Consider the following 25,070-nt stretch of genomic DNA (forward strand, 5'->3'; position numbering starts at 1 on the left):
CGGTGACAAAGTATGTGATTAAGCAGATGTCTGCATTTATGCTTATGATTTAACCACTTAGCTGCTGTGATGTTTTTGGTTTAATTCAATATGTTCATAAATAATTTTTTTTTTTGGGGGGGGGGGGGGGGGGGGGGGTGAGCACAATAGATGATCTTTCAAAAACTCTTGGTTTGAACGTGTAATTTATGGCCGTACCATGTCAGGAAACAGCTCAATTACCTTGTACCCAGATAAAAATTTCAATTTCTTGATGAGTTTTTATTTACTGTTACACATCTTCAACTTTTTAAGAACTGATGAAATCCATTGCCACAAGTTATTGTATAAATGTTGTGATGTACATTTAATTTCCTTGACTTAGATAGATTTTATACAAAGTATTGGAGAGGATTACGATTTTTAATCGTATATGGCAATTGCTTGTTTTTGCTCATACACTAATGGCCACTGAAATTTCTGCACCACGAAGATGACATGCTACAGACGCGAAATTTAACCGACAGGAAGAAGATGCTGTGATATGCAAATGATTAGCTTTTCAGAGCATTCACACAAGGTTGGCGCTGGTGGCGACACCTACAACGTGCTGACATGAGGAAAGTTTCCAACCAATCTCTCATACACAAACAGCAGTTGACTGTCGTTGCCTTGTGAAACATTGTTGTGATGCCTCGTGTAAGGAGGAGAAATGCGTACCATCACGTTTCCGACTTTGATAAAGGTCGGATTGTAGCCTATCGCAATTGGGGTTTATCGTATTGCGACATTGCTGCTCACATTGGTCGAGATCCAATGACTGTTAGCAGAATATGGAATCAGTGGGTTCAGGAGGGTAATACAGAACGCTGTGCTGGATCCCAATGGCCTCATATCACTAGCAGTCGAGATGACAGGCATCTTATCTGCATGGCTGTAATGGATCTGCAGCCACGTCTCGATCCCTTAGTATACAGATGGGGGATGTTTGCAAGACAACAACCACTGCGCGAACAGTTCGACGACGTTTGCAGCAGCATGGACTATCAGCTCGGAGACCATGGCTGCGATTACCCTAGACGCTGCATCACAGACAGGAGCGCCTGCAGTGGTGTACTCAACGACGAACCTGGGTGCACGAATGGGAAAACGTCATTTTTTCGGATGAATCCAGGTTCTGCTTACAGCATCATGATGATTGCATCCGTGTTTGGCAACATCGCGGTGAACGCACATTGGAAGCGTGTATTTGTCATCGCCATACTGGCGTGATGGTATGGGCTGCCATTGGGTACACATCTCGGTCACCTCTCGTTCGCATTGACGGCACTTTGAACAGTGGACGTTACATTTCAGATGTGTTACGACCTGCGGCTCTACCCTTCATTCGATCCCTGCAAAATCCTACATTTCAGCAGGATAATGCACAACCACATGTTGCAGATCCTGTACGGGCCTTTCTGGATACAGAAAATGTTCGACTGCTGCCCTGGCCAGCACATTCTCCAGATCTCTCACGAATTGAAAACGTCTGGTCAATGGTGGCTGATCAACTGGCTCGTCACAATACGCCAATCGCTATTCTTGATGAACTGTGGTATCGTGTTGAAGCTGCATGGGCAACTGTACCTGTCCATGCCATCCAAGCTCTGTTTGACTCAATGCCCAGGCGTATCAAGGGCGTTATTACGGCCAGAGGTGGTTGTTCTGGGTAGTGATACTATGCACCCAAATTGCGTGAAAATGTAATCACATGTCAGTTCTAGTATAATATATTTGTCCAATGAATACCCATTTATCATCTGCATTTCTTCTGAGTGTAGCAATTTTAATGGCCAGTAGTGTATTTTGAGGTTTTAACATTTTCCTTGATTGAGTATTTTTCTCAATTTTGTGTTTTCTAAGTTTGGACTGTGCAAAAACATAAAGTAGGGGTTTCACTGTAGGTCTGCCTGGGTGCAATTTTGATATACAGTTTGAAGAACGTGTTAACCTCGCCTACCCCAAATTGGCTATTTCAGTTCATCTAAAAGAAATGTATCACTCTATTTTCAACATTGAAAAGAATTTGTTTATTATATTTAACAAACAAAATGAAATGTTTCAAATGTTTTGGAAGAAATACATATCATGGTGGCAAGAAAGTGAGCCCCAGGTTCAACTTTGAATAATCAGATTGACTTGAGACACTACAATGTCTTATTGACTTTTGATTGAATGAATTCTCGCTGGTAGTTACTAGGATGGTTTTCACATTAATTGAGCAACTGTATAATACTCAAATACTACTCCTTTGGCAATTTTATAATACTGTGGTACTGATATAAAGCAGATTACCTTTTATCTTTCATTTTATGTATGCAATAAACTATGGACTTCTTAAAGTTATGTAATGCAGTTCCCAGCATTTGGTTGTTTTCCCAGTTATAATTTCCTCCTTGTGGCTGTTTGTGTGTTCATTTTGTCTTCCTCTTTGGCACCGTAGACCTTCCGCCTTCCACCGTATTGCTTGCCTCCACGAGTTGCTTACACGACATTGACCTGTTAGCCATACGGCAGAAGTATGCACATAACACAGGATTTTAAGTATTACTTCAATTGGTTTTACACAGTTGGTGTCTACCGAATCCTGGAATATATCCTACGGGATGCTATCCCGTAATCTATTTTTCAGATTTCTTCTATTCTTGATGTTTCGGTTCCATGCTATAATATTATCATTTTCCATAGATGTTAGTTAATTTATTCCCATTCACATTAGTGTCCATTCATTATCTGTTTTTTCTAACTTTTTTCTTGACCCAGTTTATTTGACAGTCATGCTTTACACATTTCAACAAGTATCTTTTGGGTGTACTCAATTTTATAATGACAGCCTACCAATGTAGTTTTTCTCTTGACGTACATAATTCCCCGAATGCTGGGATTCCATGATTGTCCATCTATGAAAATATAACCATTGTGAGTATTTGTCATTGTTTTTTGTTGAATGCAATAGTATTTGTGGTTCTGTATTGCTATGAAATGTATTCGCAATTGTAAATTTGGGCAACCATCAGTTGTATAATGGAATGATGACTATGAAAATTTGTGCCAGGCAGGGACTCAGACCCGGATTTTCCACTTACTGCAAGTAGTCGCTTTACCATTAGGCTATTCAAACATGACTGTCATGCATATCCAAACTACTGTATGTTATCAGCCACTTTCCTACAACCTGTACTCGTACATCCGTCATGTATATTCCCATATGGGTGAGACTTTTAGTTGAAAGTTGCTAGCCCGCTGTGTATGGATAAACACGATATTGCATGCATGTATGTTCAAAGGAACATTGGATCATAATTCAGAATAACACAGACACTGCAGTATTGTACTCTGGATATCTATCATTTCAAAAAATTTCCTGTGATTTGTGGGTCATTCCATGTGACAGAATGGGACATTTGGAAGGTTTTGTTCATTCTCTATTGTTACAAAAATAACATGTAAAACAAATTATAAACGTTTATTTTATTCTTAACAGATAAAGCAAGAAACAGGTAAAATACCTTGTTAACTGAAGTAAAAACATGAATTAATTTTCCTGTGACGGAGAGGCACTCATACAAAATGAAAGTTTTATGTAAGTTAAAACATCTCTGAAGTTCTGTGAAACTATACAGGTGTGCTGTCTCATGATTTCAGTAATCAATAGCCACGTATCAAGTATTAATATAAGCATAGGCCTGTTGTTGTGGTCTTCAGTCCTGAGACTGGTTTGATGCAGCTCTCCATGCTACTCTATCCTGTGCAAGCTTCATCTCCCAGTACCTACTGCAACCTACATCCTTCTGAATCTGTTTAGTGTATTCATCTCTTGGTCTCCCTCTACGATTTTTACCCTCCACGCTGCCCTCCAATACTAAATTGGTGATCTCTTGATGCCTCAGAACATGTCCTACCAATCGAACCCTTCTTCTAGTCAAGTTGTGCCACAAACTTCTCTTCTCCCCAATCCTATTCAATACCTCCTCATTAGTTATATGATCTACCCATCTAATCTTGAGCATTCTTCTGTAGCACCACATTTCGAAAGCTTCTATTCTCTTCTTGTCCAAACTAGTTATCGCCCATGTTTCACTTCCATACATGGCTACACTCCATACAAATACTTTCAGCAACGACTTCCTGACACTTAAATCTATACTCAATGTTAACAAATTTCTCTTCTTCAGAAACTCTTTCCTTTCCATTGCCAGTCTACATCTGATATCCTCTCTACTTCGACCATCATCAGTTATTTTGCTCCCGAAACAGCAAAACTCCTTTACTACTTTAAGTGTCTCATTTCCTAATCTAATTCCCTCGGAATCACCCGACTTAATTCGACTACATTCCATTATCCTCGTTTTGCTTTTGTTGATGTTCATCTTATACCCTCCTTTCATGACACTGTCCATTCCGTTCAACTGCTCTTCCAAGTCCTTTGCTGTCTCTGACAGAATTAAAATGTCATCGGCGAACCTCAAAGTTTTTATTTCTTCTCCATGGATTTTAATACCTACTCCGAATTTTTCTTTTGTTTCCTTTACTGCTTGCTCAATATACAGATTGAATAACATCGGGAAGAGGCTACAACACTGTCTCACTCCCTTCCCAACCACTGCTTCCCTTTCATGGCCCTCGACTCTTATAACTGCCATCTGGTTTCTGTACAAATTGTAAATAGCCTTTCGCTCCCTGTATTTTACCTCTGCCACCTTCAGAATTTGAAAGAGAGTATTCCAATAGGCCTATTTGGAGAACTATGTGGAAATCATTAGTTTTTAGTTATCATTTTTTACTAATTTGACGGAAAGGGACAGGTGCTAAATGAAAACTTGTGAAGCTTCATCTTTCATAAAATAATTACTTTACTAGTGTCACAGTATCAACAGTCTTCATCAGAACTCATGTTATGATATGTAAGTGATTCTACACCAGGGAATGAAAATCTCTGGTGATTATGAATACCACGAACCAAAAGTACTTACATTGTATCAGAAATTGGAACCTATGATGTGTCATTGCTTTTGAATGCAAATTTGAAATCTGAGTTGCTTTTTCTCGTAAAACAGATATCACATTAAGAGTTTTCAAGTTGTAAGATTTGTCCTACGGAACTTTTAGCTATCTTTTTTGTCATAAACTTCACCATCACAAAAGCACCTTCTTGAACATTGGAATGTATTTCCAATGTTTGTGTGGACACATGTGCCATCATAAAATTAAAGATGAAACATTTTTTGGAAAAAGTACGCTCTTTGTAAATCACATTATTTGGGGATACACTTCAGTGTAGTGTTTAGAGTGAGAATCAGGTATCACTTAATGTCTTTAACACTGGCATCAAATTGTGACTTCTGTTGATCCACATCATCTTTAGAACGAAATATCATCGCCAACGATTTTGAAACTTCCTTCGCAGTGACCAGATGTTTCCCATCTAATTCTGGGTGCCATACTAATCTCTTCAGTTCCCCATCAACACTGTCCTTCCCATGACCTGTAGCTAGAAAGTTCCATCTTCATAGAACTTTGAACTCTTCCTGAAGGTGAGTTAAATTACAGAGAGAATGGTGCTTTTAAAGGGGCTTGCTGCACCCCCTGAAAAAATGTTTATTGTTGATGCCTCTGGATAAGTTTCCCAGATCATAGAAATCAGTCTTCGAAGGAATGTGTTGACAGTATGTTTATCATGTGATATTTTGTCAGTAACAGTTGCATAACTTTATACCATTCTAGGACTTATTCAGGCAACGGCTGTAAAGATTGTAATCTGTTGAAAGTTCCAGTATGCAGATTTAATTTTGTTTTGAAATCTGACAGCATAATTTTCAGTAAAGTCAATCTGTACTGTGATTTATTTACCATCTACAGTACCTTTCTTTTTTCTTGAAAATGTGTACCCAAAGTTTCCACGAAGAAATGTTTTAAGAACTGGGGTATTTTTTCAACAAGTTCTTCAAATGCTTCAGAAACAGTGTGTATCATCTGTTAAGGAATTAAGCTGACTGGGCAGATTTTTGATACCATAATTATCACATGTGCTTGACATGCGTATTTCATTTTCAGGATCGCATACTAATGTAGTGATTACTTATAATAATGTTTTAGGAATATCCTTCTTATACTCACATAGAGCAGTCAAGAGTAAATTGGTGGTCTCATGATAGCGACACGAGCTGCTATGGTGAGGCATTTCACTAATTGAAAGGACAAATTTTGGTCACATTGAAAAGAATTTAAGGTTTCCCCACTTTCTTATAATGGTTTTGGTTTTTAAATATTTGATATGCCTCTGAAATAGCTGTGTACATAAATCTCTTCTGAAATGTTTCTTTTTCCTCATTTGCTCTTATGGTCACAACATCTTTTGTCTCAGGAGCTTTGATAAAATCACTTGACTAAATCATTATCTCACACAGGGCATTGGTATTTCTTTGATCACAAGGTGAATCTTGCTTGGATGTACAGGAAGTGACTTCAGTGCCATGCAGTCCTACAGGCTCTATCTTCTTCTCCTCTTTTAGTTTCTATCTATAGTCTCCCATTTGAATTCTCTCCTTCTCCCTTAAAACTGCTGCTTCATGTTATGTTTAGTGTGAGTTTTCTCTCTCTCTCTCTCTCTTTTTTTTTCCCCCCCCCAGCATGCTTTCTTTGCCTGCCCTTCTCTTTGTACCCCTGATATTCTTCGATATTTTTTTTGAAACATTTTCTTCCCTCTCTTTCTGCTGCAGTTGTAAATCTTCTCACACACTGTGGATAACTGGAAAAAATGCTATGCTGAGCTTAGTGATCTACGTATACTGGTCTGTGACGAAATGGGACAGTTATTAAAAACTTTCTCCGGTGTTGTGTTTTGTGTTATTTTAGATTAGGTTGCTGCTGGATGTTTATGACATAAAGTTCACTTAGTGTACAAAACAGCATCGAATAAATATTAATTGTTTCAATGTAATACAAAAAAAGTCAACTTTCTTTGACGGAATGGGACATTTAAACCATGGTAATTAAAGTTTCAATGTGAGGTATAATATGAAGTAATAATGACAAACAAATTATATGCAAATGTGGCTAAGAGTCTATATGCGAGTAAAAAAAACATTAATTTTCAAAGTTATTCTAAACTTACCTATAAGAAATCTCCCTAAAATGGAGCTGCCCAATAATGGTTGCCACATGTTGTTTATACAATTTCTCAGAGTTAGGTCTATTTTACATCAGTTTTAACACATACCAAACGTCACTTACAGGAAAAAAAAATCCATCTTGGGTTTAAGTTTTCATGGATTGGCCCTCGTATTCTCGACAGATAAACCTGAAGATGCATCTATACTGATGTGAAACAAGTAGTTGTAACTGAGTAAGAATGAAATACTGCAACAGTGGTGTGTCAAGTCAGCAAGGCTGTTTGTGGATGAATCTGTTGTTTATAGGGAGATTGCAGTGCTAGAAAATGCTTCAAGACCTGCAGATAATCTAAATACAGTTTGATACAGTGGCAATCACTCCCTCACAAAACCACACATTCGGCTTCATATGCAACTTTCAAGTGGACAAAAGTTTCTTTGTCAGTGAAGAGAGTGTTTCATGTAATGCTCTGTATTTTCATCATCTGGAGCCTGCTTTCCAACACAGTCTAGTACATAATAAATTATAACCCTGTGCTGTGACAGGGCTCACATTTTGTGTCTACACATCAAATTAACGTTGTAGTTATGTAGTACTGTTTCTACAATGATGATGTGGCAAGTGTTAACCCTTGCCCAGGATTAATTTTTTAACCATTATGTTGTTTAAATAATGGGATATGACTGTCTGGAATTGGAAAGGTAATAAGAGCTTTAATGTAGTTGTTACAGAGAGACAACCTGTCACCTGATTGGGGACGTGCTATCTGTAATGCACGCTAAGTGTCGTGGGCAATACATGATTAAATTATGATGGAGGAATGCTTTCATCCAGGGACTAAGTCTTAACCAGTCAAGCATTGGGCATTAATATCTCCACGGCACTTAATATGTCAAAGGCATTCTATACCGTACATTCCATTAGTAGCACTGCAAGTGTCTTCGTCTATCTCCTGCTTTGTTTTCAACCCCTCTCCTCTGCCCGTTTGTCATGACCTACTCTACTGGGATCACATAACCAAAATATTATTGTATGTGCTTGTTTGTCTTCTTTTTTACAATATTCCTCCATCTTCTTCTTATGTTGCGTTTTCCTGCACTCTGTCCATCATTTTTGTGTTATTTTCCCCTGCCTTTACAGCCTCCTAAAATCTCAAGTTCTAAACTAGTTTCTGTCTGATGTTTCTGATTTTTGTGTTTCTGTCCAATTCTTTTTTATTTTTTGCTCCAGAAGTATGAAAATATTTGTTTTAAAATCTACATCTACATCTACCGTTGTGAAGTGCATGGCAGAGGGCACAGTAATAGAAAAATAGAAAGTCCTGGACAACGTATAAATAATGAAAGAATGAAAGGTAACCATTCAGCTGTGTCATTAACTGGTCAGCAAGCATATAAACAAGATTGAAAACAATACTAAGCTTTCAGACAGTGTTGACCTGTCTCAGAGCAATCTAAAACACATTTTAATCTATATCAAAACTCAGCAAACCTCTGTGAAGCACTTCTATTACACCAAATATTAGACTTTCTTCTCATGCCATTTGCATAAGGAGTGAGGAAAGAATGTTGCTTAAATTAAATTCTTGTGTGTGATGTAATTAGTCTGATCTTGTCTTCATGATCCCTACAATATCTGTATGTAGAGGGTTGTAGTATGGTTCTAGATTCCCAACTTAATACTGGTTTTTGAACATTTGTAAGTAAGTTTTCCCAGGATGAGAGGACACAGCATGTTATCTTCAATGGATAGTCATCTTGAGATGTACAAGTAACTTCAGGTGTGAAGCAACCTTAGACAGTTTGCAGATGATGCAGTTATCTATAATGAACACTGTCTGAAAGAAGCTGGAGAAATATTCAATCAGGTCTTGGTAAGATTTCGCAGTAGTGCAAAGATTGGCAACTTGCTGTAAATGTTCAGAAATGTAAAATTGCGCACTTCACAAAGTGGAAAAACTTGGTGTTCAATGGCTATTAGTATCATCGAGTCAAAGTTGGAATTGGCCAACTCTTACAAATACCTAGGTGTAACACTTTGTAGAGACATGAAATGGAATGATCACATGTGTTCAGTCATGGGAGAAGCAGTGTATAGACTTCAGTTTACTGGTAGAATACTGGAGAACTGCAATCAGTCTGCACAGGAGACTGCTTGCAAATCACGTGTGCAACCCATTCTTGAATATTCCTCAAGTGTATGGGGCCAACATGGGATATTGAACATACTATATTTACACGAATCTTGTGCACTATTTTTTTACCTTCAGAATTACTCAAAATTGGGGTGCGCATAAGATTAGCTGGCGCATTAGATTCTAGTACAAACTTGGATTGTTCACCGGTATTTCTTACCCTGTGTGATCTAAAGTGATGATGATGAGGTCCCATACTCTGAGGAGCATAGGGGACAATGTGGGAGACCCGCACCGCCATACTAGGCAAGGTCCTAGTGGAGGTGGTTGATCTAAAGTAGCAAAACATTTATTAAACTCTAGCAAAAAAATGTAGGTACGGCACCTGTGAATTAAAGAAAGGAAGACATAAATCAGGTTAGAGGTTATCAGATTAAAAAAAGGTACATATTTCCAGATCTGAATTCTGTTTGCAGTCATCAGAAAAAAATCCATTAGTGCCACGAAAGGAAATTTTCTTCAGTTGTCGGTTCAAATAGAATGTGTCGTGTTTTTTTGCTCGTTGCAATTTAGTTACTGTCCCACACATTACAATGGATTGTTGTACTTCAACCTCGTTTCATTATTGTTGGCCTACTACAGTACTTTGCATTGTGTTTGCATTAGGTAGTCACGAAATGGAAGGCAAGCAGAGAATATCGTATGGAGCTACTTTCAAGGGTAAAGTAATTCTTTGTGCCGAAAAATATGGTAACAAAAGGGCAGGAAGAGAGTGCAGTGTAGCTGAGAGTAATGTTCACTTATGGAAGAAACAGAAATTGTGATTATTTGCAACTACCGCTACTAGAAAGAAATTCACTGGAGCTCGCAAAGGAAGACATCCTGATGTTGAAGTAAATGTTTTGGAATTTGTTCGAGAAAGGAGAAAGAATGGGCAACCTGTGACCATTAACACCATAATAATAAAAAAAAAAAAAAAAAAAAAAAAAAGCAAGAGTTGGCTGCAGCTCTTAATATACCGAAACAAGAGTTTAAGGTTAGCTGGGAATGGGTTGATGGCTTTGTGAAAATGCGGGCATATCTCTGCGACACCGTACAACAACGTGCCAAAAGCTTCTACAGGGTTTTGAGAAGGAACTGCAAGAATTTCAGCAGTATGTTATCACACATCGGAAAGAGAAGAAATTTTCAGTAGCCAAATAGGCACTGCTGATGAGACTCCAATTTGGTTTGCAATGGTGCATAATTACATGATTGTTGAGAAGGCTACAAAAGAAGCTACCATCAAAACATGTGTGAAAAATGGCATGCCAGTAATACGGGCAATCACAGAAGATGGGAACAAATTTCCCTCTCTTTTTTAATGTTCAAGTGGAAAACAAGCCCCAAGACTCCAAAAAATGAAAAGCTATTCCCTTATGACCTCATTGTTCAGAATCAAGGGATGGGATGGATGACTGAAACTTTGATGCTTGACAGGCTCTGAAATATGTGGGAACTCTATACTGGTGGGCTTTCCAAGAAATCATCAATGATTTGTCTTGATGCATTTCGTGGTCATCTCACTAACGATGTAAAAAAGGAGATCCACAGCCTACACAGTGACCTTGTTATTAGTCCTGGAGGAATAACTTCTGTATTACAACCCCTGGACATTAGTATAAAGAAACCTTTCAAAGGTTACGTTCAGGAACAGTACAAAAAATGATGTTGCGAACCGAATCTTGAACTGACTCCAACAGTAAAAATTAAACATGCTGCACCCTACATTATTGCACTCTGGGTTTCGGCTGCCTGGAAACTCATCGAAGCACCAGTGATCATAAAATCATTCAAGAAATGGTGTATTTCAAATACTGTGGATGGCAGTGAAGATGTTGCGCTCTGGAATGACACCGAGGATGGCGGGGAAGGAGAAAATGAATCTGTTTCTGATGTAGACTCTTCCAAGGATTCCAGTAATGATGATATTAGTGAATAATGATGAATAACACGTGTAATTTACAGTACGTTTCTTTGTATATCATGTAGGTAATCAAGTTAGGCATTTTTTTTATTATTTTTTTTTTTAAATAATGAAAATGTCACTTATTACCATAATGAGCAACGTAAAAATTAATTATTGTTGTTTTTTATAGTTCATGTATACATTCATATTGTTTGAAAGAAAGTTAGCATTGTAAAATAAATTTCACACACACGCACACACATTGAAATTCTTGCCCTGCAGAAACTTGAGCAACATCACAATGCCACCTCAAAAAGCTCTCCATCCTGCTCACTTCATGGCCGGTCGCTGTGCCCCAACTGAGAGAATCTCTGCTGTCGTAGACCTCATAGACCAACACCTTCAACCTACTTCCTGGAACTTACCTTCCCATATAAAAGATACCAACCATTTCTTCCTCCAACTCTCCACAGTTCCTGTCCCTTTACCACACGGTGCCCTGCTCATCACTATTGATGCCACCTCCCTGTACTCTAACATTCCTAATGCCCATGGCCTTACCACTATTGAACACTACCTCTCCCAATGCCTGATGGATTCCAAACCAACAATCTCTTTCCTAGTTACCATGACCAACTATATCCTCACCCACAATTACTTCTCCTTTGTAGGCATTACCTACAAACAAATCTGGAGTATGGCTATGGGCACCCGCATGCCACCATCTTACGCCAACCTATTCATGGGCCATCTAGAGGAATCCTTCCTAAACACCCAGAATCCTAAACCTCTCACCTGGCTCAGAGTCACAGACAGCTTTGCTATCTGGATCGAAGATGAGGACACCCTATCCACATTCCTCCAGAACTTCAACAACTTCCCACCCGTTTGCTCTCCACCTGGTCCTAGTCAACCCAACAAGCCACCTTCCTAGATGTTGACCTCCACCTCGAAGATGGCTACATCAGTACCTCCATCCATATCAAACCTACTAACCACCAGCAATACCTCCACTTCGACAGCTGCCACCCATTCCATACCAAGAAGCCCCCTCTGTGCAGCGTAGCTACCTGTGGTCGTCACATCTGCAGTGATGAGCAGTTCCTCTCAAAATATATCAAAGGTCTCACTGAAACTTTTACTGACCATAATTATCCTCCCAACCTTGCACAAAAACAAATCTCCCATACCTTATCTTTCCAGTCTCCCACCACTTCCAGAAGTCCCACTGTCCGGCCACATAAAGGAGCATTCCCCTCATGACTCAGTACCACCCAGGACTGGTGCAGCTGAATCATATTCTCCACCAGGATTTCCATTACCTCTCTTTGTGCCCTGAAATGAGAACTATCCTGCCCACTATCCTCCCCACCCCTCCCACAGTGGTATTCCGCCATCCACCGAACCTGCACAACATACTCATCCATCCTTGCACAACCCCTGCTCCCAATTCCTTACCTCATGGCTCATACCCCTGCAATAGACATAGATGCAAGACTTCTCCTATACATCCTCCCACCGCCAGTCCAGTTACTAACATCACCTATTTCATCAAAGGAAGGGCTACCTGTGAAACCAGTCATGTGATCCACAAGCTAAGCTGCAACCACTGTGCTGCATTCTATGTAGGCATGACAACCAACAAGCTGTGTGTCCGCATGAATGGCCACCAACAAACTGTGGCCAAGAAACAAGTGGACCACCCAGTTGCTGAGCACGCTACCCAGCATGATGTTCTTCATTTCAATGACTGCTTCAAAAGCCTGTGCCATATGAATCCTTCCCACCAACACCAGCTTTATTGAATTGCGCAGGTGTGAACTTCCGTGCAGTACGTCCTATGTTCCCATAACCTCAACCTTCGTTAGTTACTGTCCTCACCCATCCAGTCCCTTCCGTGTTCCCATTCCAGCACTACACAGTTGTCATTCCACCACGACACCCATTTTTTTATTTCTCTCCTTTTCCTCAACTTCCTGCCCCGCCCCCCTCCCCCACCTCTCCCCTGCCCCCCGTTTAACCCGCAGCACTTCACTGTCCACCAACCCCCACCACCGAGCGAGGTGGCGCAGTGGTTAGACACTGGACTCGCATTCGGGAGGACGACGGTTCAATCCCGCGTCCGGCCACCCTGATTTAGGTTTTCCGTGATTTCCCTAAATCGCTCCAGGCAAATGCCGGGATGGTTCCTTTCAAAGGGCACGGCCGACTTCCTTCCCCGTCCTTCCCTAATCCGATGAGACCGATGACCTCGCTGTCTGGTCTCTTTCCCCAAAACCAACCAACCAACCAACCAACCCCCACCATACTATCCCTCCCCCTCCCAGTCTCCTCCTTACCCTCATACAGTCACCACTCCCATCATGCTGTTCGCGGTGTTGTGTCAGTTGCCTGAGACTGCAGTCGTGTGTGTGAGTTGCGTTTGCGCGCGCACGGGGGTGTGTGCGTGTGCGTGTGCGGGTGCACGTGCGCATATTTTTGACAAAGGCCTTAATGGCCAAAAGCTGTAATTGTGAGAATCTTTTTGCTGTGCATATCTGTGACTCAGCATCTTCTCTATATGGTGAGTAGCAACTTTCCTTCTCATAATATTGTTACACTCCATTCTGGATTTTCCACTGTTTGATTAAAAGAAATTACAATAATACCCTACCAGTAACGTGCCAAAATTCCTTTTTTTATTAATTTAATTTTTTTAAAATTGGGGTGCACATTACATTCAATGGCACTTACATTCATGTAAATACAGCACAGAGAAGGGCGGCACAAATGGTCACATGTTTGTTTGATCTGTAGGAGAGTGTAACAGAGATACTGAAGAAGCTGAACTGGTGGACTTGAAGTTATACATAATCTATCCTGAGAAAGTCTACTAACAAACTTTCAGGAACTGTCTTTAAACAATGATTCTACATGGGACATGCACAGGGATCATGAGGATAAGATTAGAACAGTTACACCATGCATAGAAGTGTTCAGCCATTCTTTAAGTGAGTGGAATGGGAAGAAACCCTAATAATTGGTACAATGGAATGTACCCTCTGCCATGCACTTAATGTTGGTTTGCAGAGTACAGATGTAAATGTAGATGTAGACATTTGCATCTGCCAGCTTAGATAGATGCAAATGTGTGTTTGTGTGTGTGTGTGTGTGTGTGTGTGTGTGTGTGTGTGTGTAGAGGTGCTTGTATGTGAAATGTAGCTGTTGACCATTCAACACCTCATCTATAAATTGAGTGGTCACATTTACACAGCCTTCCCTTATTCAGAATCTTTGTTTTGTTATACCATCCTATTTCCTGCAGTAGATGTGTACAGACAAAGGGCAATCTTCACATTGCAGTTACCTCTGATATTATATATGTTTTTTCCTAGATCTCATCATTGTTTCTTATCTTCCAAACCTCTTTGCTTTGTGTTGCACTCGTTATTTTTCTGTTGGCCCGTCTTTCAAATACCTTTAGTGTTACCAGTTTGTAATTCATTGTTATGCACCAGCACACATATAATCATTCTGATCTTACCACTGTAGTATGGTGTGTAGTCTCCATTTTATTATTTAATCTATGACCATATCTGTACTCCATAAGCCACCTTATAGATTGTGGTGGAGTGTGCTTTGTGTACTTTCATTGTCATCCTTTCTTGTTCATCATGAATGATATACAGGAAGAACAATGTGTTTCATTCAACATCTCCTTGTCTGTAGTCCCATGCTTTGTTTTACTCATTATGCAGTAATATGTTTCATCAGGAGTTTCTTTACAGTGATGTATACCGTGGGGGATCTCTCCCATCATGAAGTGCGCTACTAAGTACATATCTATCGAGTGCTTGGTTAGCTGTTTGTCTAAACTTGAGCCAAAGTAGTTCTACATCCTTCTCTCCAGCACTAAATGTTTGAAGTTCCTTTTGAAATATGACACTGTCACTTTATGTAGTTTGCTGAACGCAAAAATCTTTTTTTTTATATAGTTGAATTTTGTACTTTGATAATATTTTTTCTACAACTGCCTCACTGATATCAGTTTCTATGTGATTATCCTCCAAGAGGTCAGATCAGTTTGTTGCTATTTGATCAAACATCTTCACTAAAGCAGCCACCCAACTGTAGGAATGCACATGGCAGGTGTCATATATGAACCATTATTTGCAGCTGGGTACACTCAGTGTGCAAAGTCGCTGCCAGCAAAACCTCATACATACACCTGGAAGTAACACTTTGTAGGAGTATGAAATGGAATGATCACATGGGCTCAGCTGTGGGTGAAGCAATGTATAGACTTTGGTTATACACTGAACTATTATTTGCATTTGCATACACTCAGTGTCAAAAGTTGTCTAGGGGCAGATATTTATTTAGATCGTATATTAGTGGTGGCTGAGGTTCTAGTTAAATTGAAAAGGACCTGGAAATGACAGAAGAGAGAGCACATTAACTTTGAGAAACTGAAAGACAAAGGCAATTGTGAAAAATTAGAGTGTGCACATTGTAAAATCATGATGCAAGGACAGGAAACGGAATGCACAAAAGGAAGATGCAATCATTTTAAAAATTGGATCAAAAAGGCAGCTAAGGAAACGCTTGGAGTCAAGGAGAGGAAAAAAGTAAAGAAAGAATGGTTAACACCAGATGTGATAACCAAGATGGATGACCGCAGGAAATGGAAAACTGTAAACACAGAAGAAAAGCGCAACTACAGGAGGTTAAATAATGAATTAAGAGGGGAGACAGAAAAAGTGAAGGAGAAATGGCTGACAGAAAAGTGTGACAAGAGGGAGAAATTAGAGATAGAAGGAAAATATGATTTGATGTACAAAGAAGCAATGGATTCGACATTCAGGGAAAATAGAAACAACAATGGACTAAAGGAAGTAGAGGTATAATGGTGAGTGAACCCCAAGAAATAATGAGAAGATGGGAAGAATATATAAAATGGCTATACACTGCAGACAGCCGAACAAGTGAAGGAGAAGAAGATGAAGTTGCAGATGATGACAAAGGAAATTCAATGCTAACTGTGAGGTTGAAGCATCTATGAAGAAGATGAAAAATAGAAAGGCAATGGAAATTGATGAGATTCCTGCAGAACTGTTAAAGTCATTGGAAAAAGAAGGGAAAAGGGAGTGGATCGAATTGTGTAATCAGATATACATGACAGGAAAATAGCCAAAGGACTTCACAGAAAGTACCTTAATACCTATAGAAAAGAAAAATAACAGCAAAAAGTGTGAGGAACAGAGAACAGTGAGTCAGATATCACATGCAGCCAAACGCTTGCTGAGGGCACGCAACAGAAGGCTATATGGAGAGCTGAATTGCATAATAGGAGATGAGCAATTTGGTTTCAGGCGAGGAGTGGGAACTAGAGATGCCATTGGGCTACTGAGAGTGATAGCGGAGAGGTACATGGAGAAGCAAAGGAAGGTGTATGTTGTGTTCATTGATCTTGAGAAGGCTTTTGACTGTGTCAGATGGACAAACTCCTATCCTAAGGAAACATGGAGTTGACTGGAGGGATAGAGAGCTAATTAGAAATTTATATTTGAACCAGATAGCAAGAGTAAGAATAGGTGGTGTGATGAGTGAAGAAATTGAACTGGGAGGAGGTGTAAGACAATGGTGTTGTTTATCACCAACACTGTTCAATAGCTATCTGGAGGAAATTATTAATGAAAGTTTTGATGGAAGGAGAGGAGTTTGTGTAGGGGGTCGGAGAGTGGATTGTATGAGATTTGCAGATGACATGGTTGTGATGGCAGAGTGTGCAAGAGAGATTGAACAAATGTTGGATGATCTAAACACAAAATTAGAAGAATATGGAATGAAGATTAACAAGAAGAAAATGAAAAGCATGGTAATTGGAGGAAAGGGCAGAAAACGTCGTATGAAAAGAGGGGGAGAGGAAATAAAGCAAGTGAATAACTTCAATTACTAGGGAAGTGCAATAATGGATTATATGTATTGCTCAACAGAAATTAGTAAAATAATCGCAACGGCAAAAGGAGGATTCAAGAGGAAACAGAAATTACTCTGCGGACCACTAAACAAAGATTCGAGGAAAAGACTTGCCAAATGTTACATCTGGAGTGTTGCACTGTGTAGTACGAAGACCTGAACATTGAGGAAGGAAGATGAAAGAAGATTGGAAGCACTAGAGATGTGGATGTGGAGAAGAATGGAAAAAGTGAAGTGGGAAGACCGAGTAAGAAATGAAGAAGTATTAAGAAGAGTTGGAGAAGAAAGAAACATGCTGAAAGTCATAAGAAAGAGAAAACGGAACTGGATTGGATTGTTTGACGAAGGACTTTATTGAAGGAAGGAATAGAAGGAATGGTGGAGGGAAAAAGGGGAAGAGGAAAAAGGAGATATCAAATGCTGGACAATATCAAAGGAGACAAATACTCAGAAATGTAGAGACTAGCTATGGACAGACAAAAGTGGAAGAGGCTTAACCCATGACAAGACCTGCCGTAAAGCAGAATACCATACTACTACTACTACACTCATTGTGCCAAGTCGACACTGGCAAAAACTCCTCCACGTCCGGGATGAGACCCCGAGCAAGCAAATTGAGAGGACACTCATCTTCCTTCCTGACCTGCCTGTTGTTTCTCCATGTCATGTTGGAGCTCCCAGAGACCAGAGGTTCACTTTCTGCATTTGTCCCAAACTTTCAGGACAATCAGACCCAGTCCTAACAGACAAGATGTCCTATGCTGGCTCAGATGTACTTCCAGCAGTGGGCAATACCTCAAGCTGCTTTGTGAGCTGTAATGGGACAGTCATATCTCCAGTACCCACGTTTGCCTTAAACTAATTGCTGCTGTTAATTATCACTACACTACAAAGTCAGCTCATATGACACTACTGTTTGAAAAATATGCATACACTTTGAATAAATTAGGCAACACAGTTAAACAAAGATATTATTCACTTTTTCACAGAAGGTTGTGAGAACAAAGACTGAACTATACTCTGTGTGTAAACAGAAGATGCTGCTGGCCTGTGCACTCGACTCTTTGGCTGCATCTGTACTGATCGTTCAAGTACAGTGTGCAGCAGTTGAAAAATTCAAACTAAATTGGGCAGCAGTAGTGCTTATGATAGTGTGAAGCTACACTAGAAAGCCAACACATACAATGCAAATAGCAATGCAAATGCACTAAAACACTTAAAGTATGTTAATTGACACAAGACAACACATTTAAATATGCAACTAATATTCACTTCCTTACAGAAGCACACTAGAGCTATGACTCAACTAGTGCTGTGTATAAAGAGAAACTGCTGCTTTGCCACTGGCATATGCCCTCTACTTGTAGCTGTGCTTGGATTACCTACTTGTATTGCTTATGTTTCTGATCTATTTTGTTGTAAGGTTTATGATTATATAATTATCTCCAGCTCTTAATGTGGGTTGTTTATGCTTTATATCCAGCATTCTCTCATTTTCTGATTCACTCTTGCTCATTCTTCTTCCTAGGAAACTCCTTATTTTGCATTATCTTTACCGACCCCCCAGTTCCATAGATTTTAATGTAGGTGTGCCTCTTTTACTTGCGAGGCCTGTGTCTTTCTGTTTAGGTAAAGTTTATATGCCAAGTAGCTCTGCAGATGACGAAGAAATTGAAGAAATGTATGATGAGATAAAAGAAATTATTCATATAGTGAAGGGAGACAAAAATTTAATAGCCGTGGGTGACTGGAATTTGATAGTAGGATAAGGAAGAGAAGGAAACGTAGTAGGTGAATATGGATTGAGGGTAAGAAATGAAAGAGGAAGCCGCCTGGTAGAATTTTACACAGAACATAACTTAATCATAGCTAACATAACGTTGTATACATGGAAGAAGCCTGGAGATACCGACAGGTTTCAGATACATTATATAATGGTAAGACAGAGATTTAGGAACCAGGTTTTAAATTGTAAGACGTTTCCAGGGGCAGATGTGGACTCTGACAGAATCTATTGGTTATGAACTGTAGATTAAAACTGAAGAAACTGCAAAAAGGTGGGATTTTAAAGAGATGGGACCTGGATACGCTGACTAAACCAGAGGTTGTACAGAGTTTCAGGGAGTACATAAGGGAACAATTGACAAGAATGGGTGAAAGAAATACAGTGGAAGAAGAATGGGTAGCTTTGAGGGATGAAGTAGTGAAGGCAGCAGAGGATCAAGTAGGTAAAAAGACAAGGGCTAGTAGAAATCCTTGGGTGACAGAAGAAATATTGAATTTAACTGATGAAAGGAGAAAATATAAAAATGCAGTAAAGGAAGCAGGCGAAAAGGAATACAAATGACCCAAAAATGAGATTGTCAGGAAATGCAAAATGGCTAAGCAGGGATGGCTAGAGGACAAATGTAAGGATGCAGAGGCCTATCTCACTAGGGGTAAGATAGGTACTGCCTACTGGAAAATTAAAGAGACCTTTCAAGAAAAGAAAACCACTTGTATGAATACCAAGAGCTCAGACAGAAACCTAGTTCTAAGCAAAGAAGGGAAAGCAGAAAGGTGGAAGGAGTATATAGAGGGTCGATACAAGGGCGATGTACTTAAGGGCAATATTATGGAAATGGAAGAGGATGTAGATGAAGGTGAAATGGGAGATATGATACTGCATGAAGAGTTTGACAGAGCACTGAAAGACCTGAGTCGAAACAAGGCCCCCGGAGTAGACAACATTCCATTAGAACTACTGACAGCCTTGGGAGATCCAGTCCTGAAAAAACTCTACCATTTGGTGAGCAAAATGTATGAGACAGGTGAAATAACCCTCAGACTTCAAGAAGAATATAATAATTCCAATCCCAAAGAAAGCAGGTGTTGACAGATATGAAAATTACCGAACTATCAATTTAATAAGTCACGGCTGCAAAATACTAACACGGACTCTTTACAGACGAATGGAAAAACTGGTAAAGCCGACCTCAGGGAAGATCAGTTTGGATTCCGTAGAAATGTTGGAACACGTGAGGCAATACTGACCCTACAACGTATCTTAGAAGCTAGTTAAGAAAAGGCAAACCTACTTTTCTAGCATTTGTAGACTTAGAGAAAGCTTTTGACAATGTTGACTGGAATACTCTCTTTCAAATTCTAAAGGTGGCAGGGGTAAAATACAGGGAGCGAAAGGCTATTTACAATTTGTACAGAAACCAGATGGCAGTTATAAGAGTCGAGGGACATGAAAGGAAAGCAGTGATTGGGAAGGGAGTGAGACAGTGTTGTAGTCTCTCCCCGATGTTATTCAATCTCTATATTGAGCAAGCAGTGAAGGAAACAAAAGAAAAATTCGGAATAGGTATTAAAATCCATGGAGAAGAAATAAAAACTTTGAGGTTCGCCGATGACATTGTAATTCTGTCAGAGACAGCAAAGGACTTGGAAGAGGAGTTGAACGGAATGGACAGTGTCTTGAAAGGAGGATATAAGATGAACATCAACAAAAGCAAAATGAGGATAATGAAATGTAGTCGAATTAAGTCGAGTGATGCTGAGGGAATTAGATTAGTAAATGAGACACTTAAATTAGTAAAGGAGTTTTGCTATTTGGGGAGCAAAATAACTGATGATGATTGTCGAAGTAGAGAGGATATAAAGTGTAGACTGGCAATGGCATGGAAAGCGTTTCTGAAGAAGAGAAATTTGTTAACATTGAGTATGGATTTAAGTGTCAGGAAGTTGTTCCTGAAAGTATTTGTATGGAAGTGAAACATGGACGATAAATAGTTTGGACAAGAAGAGAATAGAAGCTTTCGAAATGTGGTGCTACAGATGAATGCTGAAGATTAGATTGATTGTTGTTGTTGTTGTTGTTGTGGTGGTGGTGGTGGTGGTGGTGGTGGTGGTGGTGGTCTTCAGTTCTGAGACTGGTTTGAAGCAGCTCTCCATGCTATTCTATCCTGTGCAAGCTTCTTCATCTCCCAGTACCTACTGCAGCCTACATCCTTCTAAATCTAATCTTCAGCTTTCTTCTGTAGCACCACATTTCGATAGCTTCTAATCTCTTCTTGTCCAAACTATTTATCATCCGTGTTTCACTTCCATACACGGCTACACTCCATACAAATACTTTCAGAAACGACTTCCTGACACTTAAATCAATACTCTATGTTAACAAATTTCTCTTCTTCAGAAATGCTTTCCTTGCCATTGCCAGACTACATTTTATATCCTCTCTACTTCTAGTTTCAGTAGATGGGTAGATCACATAACTAATGAGGAGGTATTGAATAGAATTGGGGAGATGAGGAGTTTGTGGCGCAGCTTGACTAGAAGAAGGGATCGGTTGGTAGGACATGTTCTGAGGCATCAAGGGATCACCAATTTAGTATTGGAGGGCAGCGTGGAGGGTAAAAATCGTAGAGGGAGACCAAGAGATGAATACACTAAGCAGATTCAGAAGGATATAGGCTGCTGTACGTACTCGGAGGTGATGAAGCTTGCACAGGATAGAGTAGCATGGAGAGCTGCATCAAACCAGTCTCAGGACTGAAGACCACAACAAGAAGTAATCCCTTTCTGATTTCATTTTTTTCATGTTCTTATAGAAAGCCAGCCTTTTTTCCTTTATTGTGGTAGACATCTTTTCATATAACCCCATTTTTGATATCATATGAAATGTAAACTCATTTGCCTTTCCTTTTTTGTTCTATGATCTTCATTAGAAATTTCATTTTTCGTTTTTTCATTTATGAGCTTTCCTTTCTGGCATTTGTCACTGTTAGTGATAAACATTCAAATAAGACTGTGGTACTGTTGTTGCTGAATTAGATATGATACGGTATGAACGATGGACCTTGATACAGTAGATGACTTGTGTGCCTCAGTGATAAAGATAACGATATTGTAGGTACAGCCATCTCAGAGGGGTATCTGTGGAGAGGACAAACTAACTTATTGTTCCTGAAGAGGGGCAGCAACCTTCTCCGTAGTTGCAGAAGTAACATCCTGGACTAATAGCAAAACATGTAGCATCATTAGCACCAAATTTAGTCATATATGTGATGAGTGCTATTCCAAAGACACATTTGTCAGAAATAAGCTAGAAATATCACTATATAGCTGTATATGCACCTGGTGTGTGTCCGCTTCTGCTTCAGTGCCAGTTATATATATTCTTTTAATTTTATATCTAAAAACAAAGATCATGTGACTTACCAAATGAAAGTGCTGGCAGGTTGACAGACACACAAACAAACACAAACATACACACAAAATTCAAGCTTTCGCAACAAACTGTTACCTCCTTTCGTCTTTCCCTCTCCTTCCCTCTTTCCTGATGAGGCAACAGTTTGTTGCGAAAGCTTGAATTTTGTGTGTATGTTTGTGTTTGTTTGTGTGTCTGTCGACCTGCCAGCACTTTCATTTGGTAAGTCACATCATCTTTGTTTTTAGATATATTTTTCCTAAGTGGAATGTTTCCCTCTATTACAACCATTCCTTTTAATTTTATTTCCACATTATTGTTGTAAGGTTATTGTAAATTCCTCATTCTGTATAAGAATGAGGAAGTGCAGAATTGTTCAGGTCAATAAATGCTAAATGGGTGGGGGATTTAAAAAAAATGACATTTTGCCAAATGTACATTCAATCACTGTTTCAATAGTATTCATTCAGAAATAGCAAACTTAGTTTTTTTCAAGGGGACACTTCGCCCCATTAACAGCGGTATGGGCATGTATATATAAAAAAAATAATAAATAAAAAAAAAGTCTCTCTCTTCTTTTGCTCTACACTAAAACATATTCAAATCCAATCAAAATCTAAGTGTATCTCTTGGGTAGGTTTATTTGTGAGTGACCTGCTCATCCTTTTAATATATCCCACTCCTCCGTGAGGAAGGAATAATTTGTTACAAAAGTGAGGAGGCTATTGTGTATTTGTAAGTGTTTCTCCAGTACTGATATTTGCCTTCTGAAGGTAAGTATTGGGCAGCAATACTGTTTCATAATTTTATGATTTTCTTGAGTAGATCCACCTTTTGATACTTGAGATACTGCATTAGAATGACATGACTTGGGTTTCATAATTTGGTCTTACGTTATACTGAAGTTATTTTATAACATAAAAAAAATTATTCATAAAATTATTTAATAGGATATATAAAAAAATCTACTCACCAAACAGCGGCAGAATACACACACATAAAAGGCTATTGTGACTGGCAAGCTTTTGGAGCCAGTGGCTCCTTCTTCAGGCAAAAGTGTTGAAGGGGAAGGAAGAAAGGTGAAGGAAAAGGACTGGAGAGGTCTAGGAACTGAGGTAGATTTTGGGAAAATCACCCAGAACTGTGGGTCAGGGGCGACTTATCGTACAGTAAGTCCCCCTTACTGGCTCTCTCTGACTTTCCCAAAATCTACTTCTTTTCCTAGATGTCTGACCTGCAGTTCTGAGTGACTTTGCCAAAATCTACCCCTCTTTCTAGACCTCTCCAGTCCTTTTCCTTCACCCTTCTTCCTTCCCCAAGTGAAAGCTTGCCAACCACAGCAGTCTTTTGTGTGTGCTCTGCTGCCACTTGGTGAGTAAATTTTTTATGTATCCAATTAAATTATGTTCTTTTATTATTTATTACTTGTGATGCACTGTTTTTATTTGTTTAGATGTTTGAGCTCACAATGGCAGTTACACTTTTCCTGTAAAATATATAACAGTAAATATAAACTAGTCACTAAATAAATGTTTGGCCTTGTTCACTGCCATTCATAATTGACAGGCTGCCTATAAGTCAACAGATTATACCTGTCTTATATTTCCTTTTTGTGAGTGCCAATATGAACATCTTTACATATGCTTGTATTTGTCCGTACTTACAATTCCATTGACTGTTTTCCAGTGCCAGACTTCTGATGATGGAAGCTACTGTCCAAGTCCAGAAATAAAAAACAGTGAAGAGTACTGCAACAGTTTCAGCAGAAATGAAGTAAATGGAAGTTGTGATGCTAGCAAAAATAGTCAACATCCATTATCTCAGCACATTTCTTTCCAGAGCACTACTCCGATAGTCTCTCCTAGTGTTGCAGACATGTTTTCATCGAGTCAGACGACTAATAATGAAGCAGAAATGTTCTTCAACAGCATTCCAACATCAAATTCTCTTGCCGAGAACTCCAGTAATTATTCGTCCTTTCCTTATCAAACTTCTAGTTTCATATCACAGGAAAGTATTTACCAGAAAGTGCAGTCAGTAAATGGTGTGACTACTTTATCATCACAATGTCAGCCTTGTCCAAGCGAAGTGACAGAAGCATTTTCTAATCCACAGTCTGGCGCTGACATTGTTCAAACTGATACACATTACATGGGTGGAAACCCCGAAAATGAAAATGTGTCAGACTCTTTTGAGTTTGATTCAACAAAAATAGCATCTACATTTCATAACAATGAGACAGGGAATTGTGCAGAAGTGACAACAGCTCACCAGAAACGTCAGACTCTACCCTCTGATAACTCTTCTTCCATAGACTTACCTAGAGAAACTGTGGATGATATTTCTGTTCAGCAAGCATTGCCACAGTTGTCTTCTGTAGAGGAAGGCAAGAAATTAAATCCTAAAGGAGAAGAAAATATGTCACATAGCAACCCAGAAAAGTTGAATGTTGCTCAAAAATTAGTGTGTGAAGAAACTGCTGCTAAGTCATTGCCTTTGTCGAGCACAGAGAGTCTCCTTCAGATGTCATTGCAAATTAATGATCTTATAAGCGAGACATTTAATGGGAATTCTGATGATAAAAGAAATAGTGTATCAGAACTTGAACACAGAAATCAGGAGCTGGCTGCTATGCTGGCTGTGGAACAGCAGAAGAATGAACAACTCCATTTACAGTTGAAGGAACATGTGAGTATTGT

General features: G+C 39.3%; 1 protein-coding gene across 1 annotated transcript in view; it reads left to right on the forward strand.

The window, feature by feature from the left end:
* Positions 1 to 25,070, forward strand: part of LOC124615331 (golgin subfamily A member 2-like) — a 120,609-nt gene that overhangs the window by 5,798 nt on the left and 89,741 nt on the right. Inside the window, exon 3 of the mRNA XM_047143130.1 lies at positions 24,058 to 25,059. Coding sequence (XP_046999086.1) covers positions 24,058 to 25,059 — 1,002 coding nt within the window. The remainder of the gene's footprint in view (positions 1 to 24,057; positions 25,060 to 25,070) is intronic.

Source organism: Schistocerca americana, chromosome 5, assembly GCF_021461395.2.
Source record: "Schistocerca americana isolate TAMUIC-IGC-003095 chromosome 5, iqSchAmer2.1, whole genome shotgun sequence".
In the NCBI taxonomy this organism is placed as follows: Eukaryota; Metazoa; Arthropoda; class Insecta; order Orthoptera; family Acrididae; genus Schistocerca; species Schistocerca americana.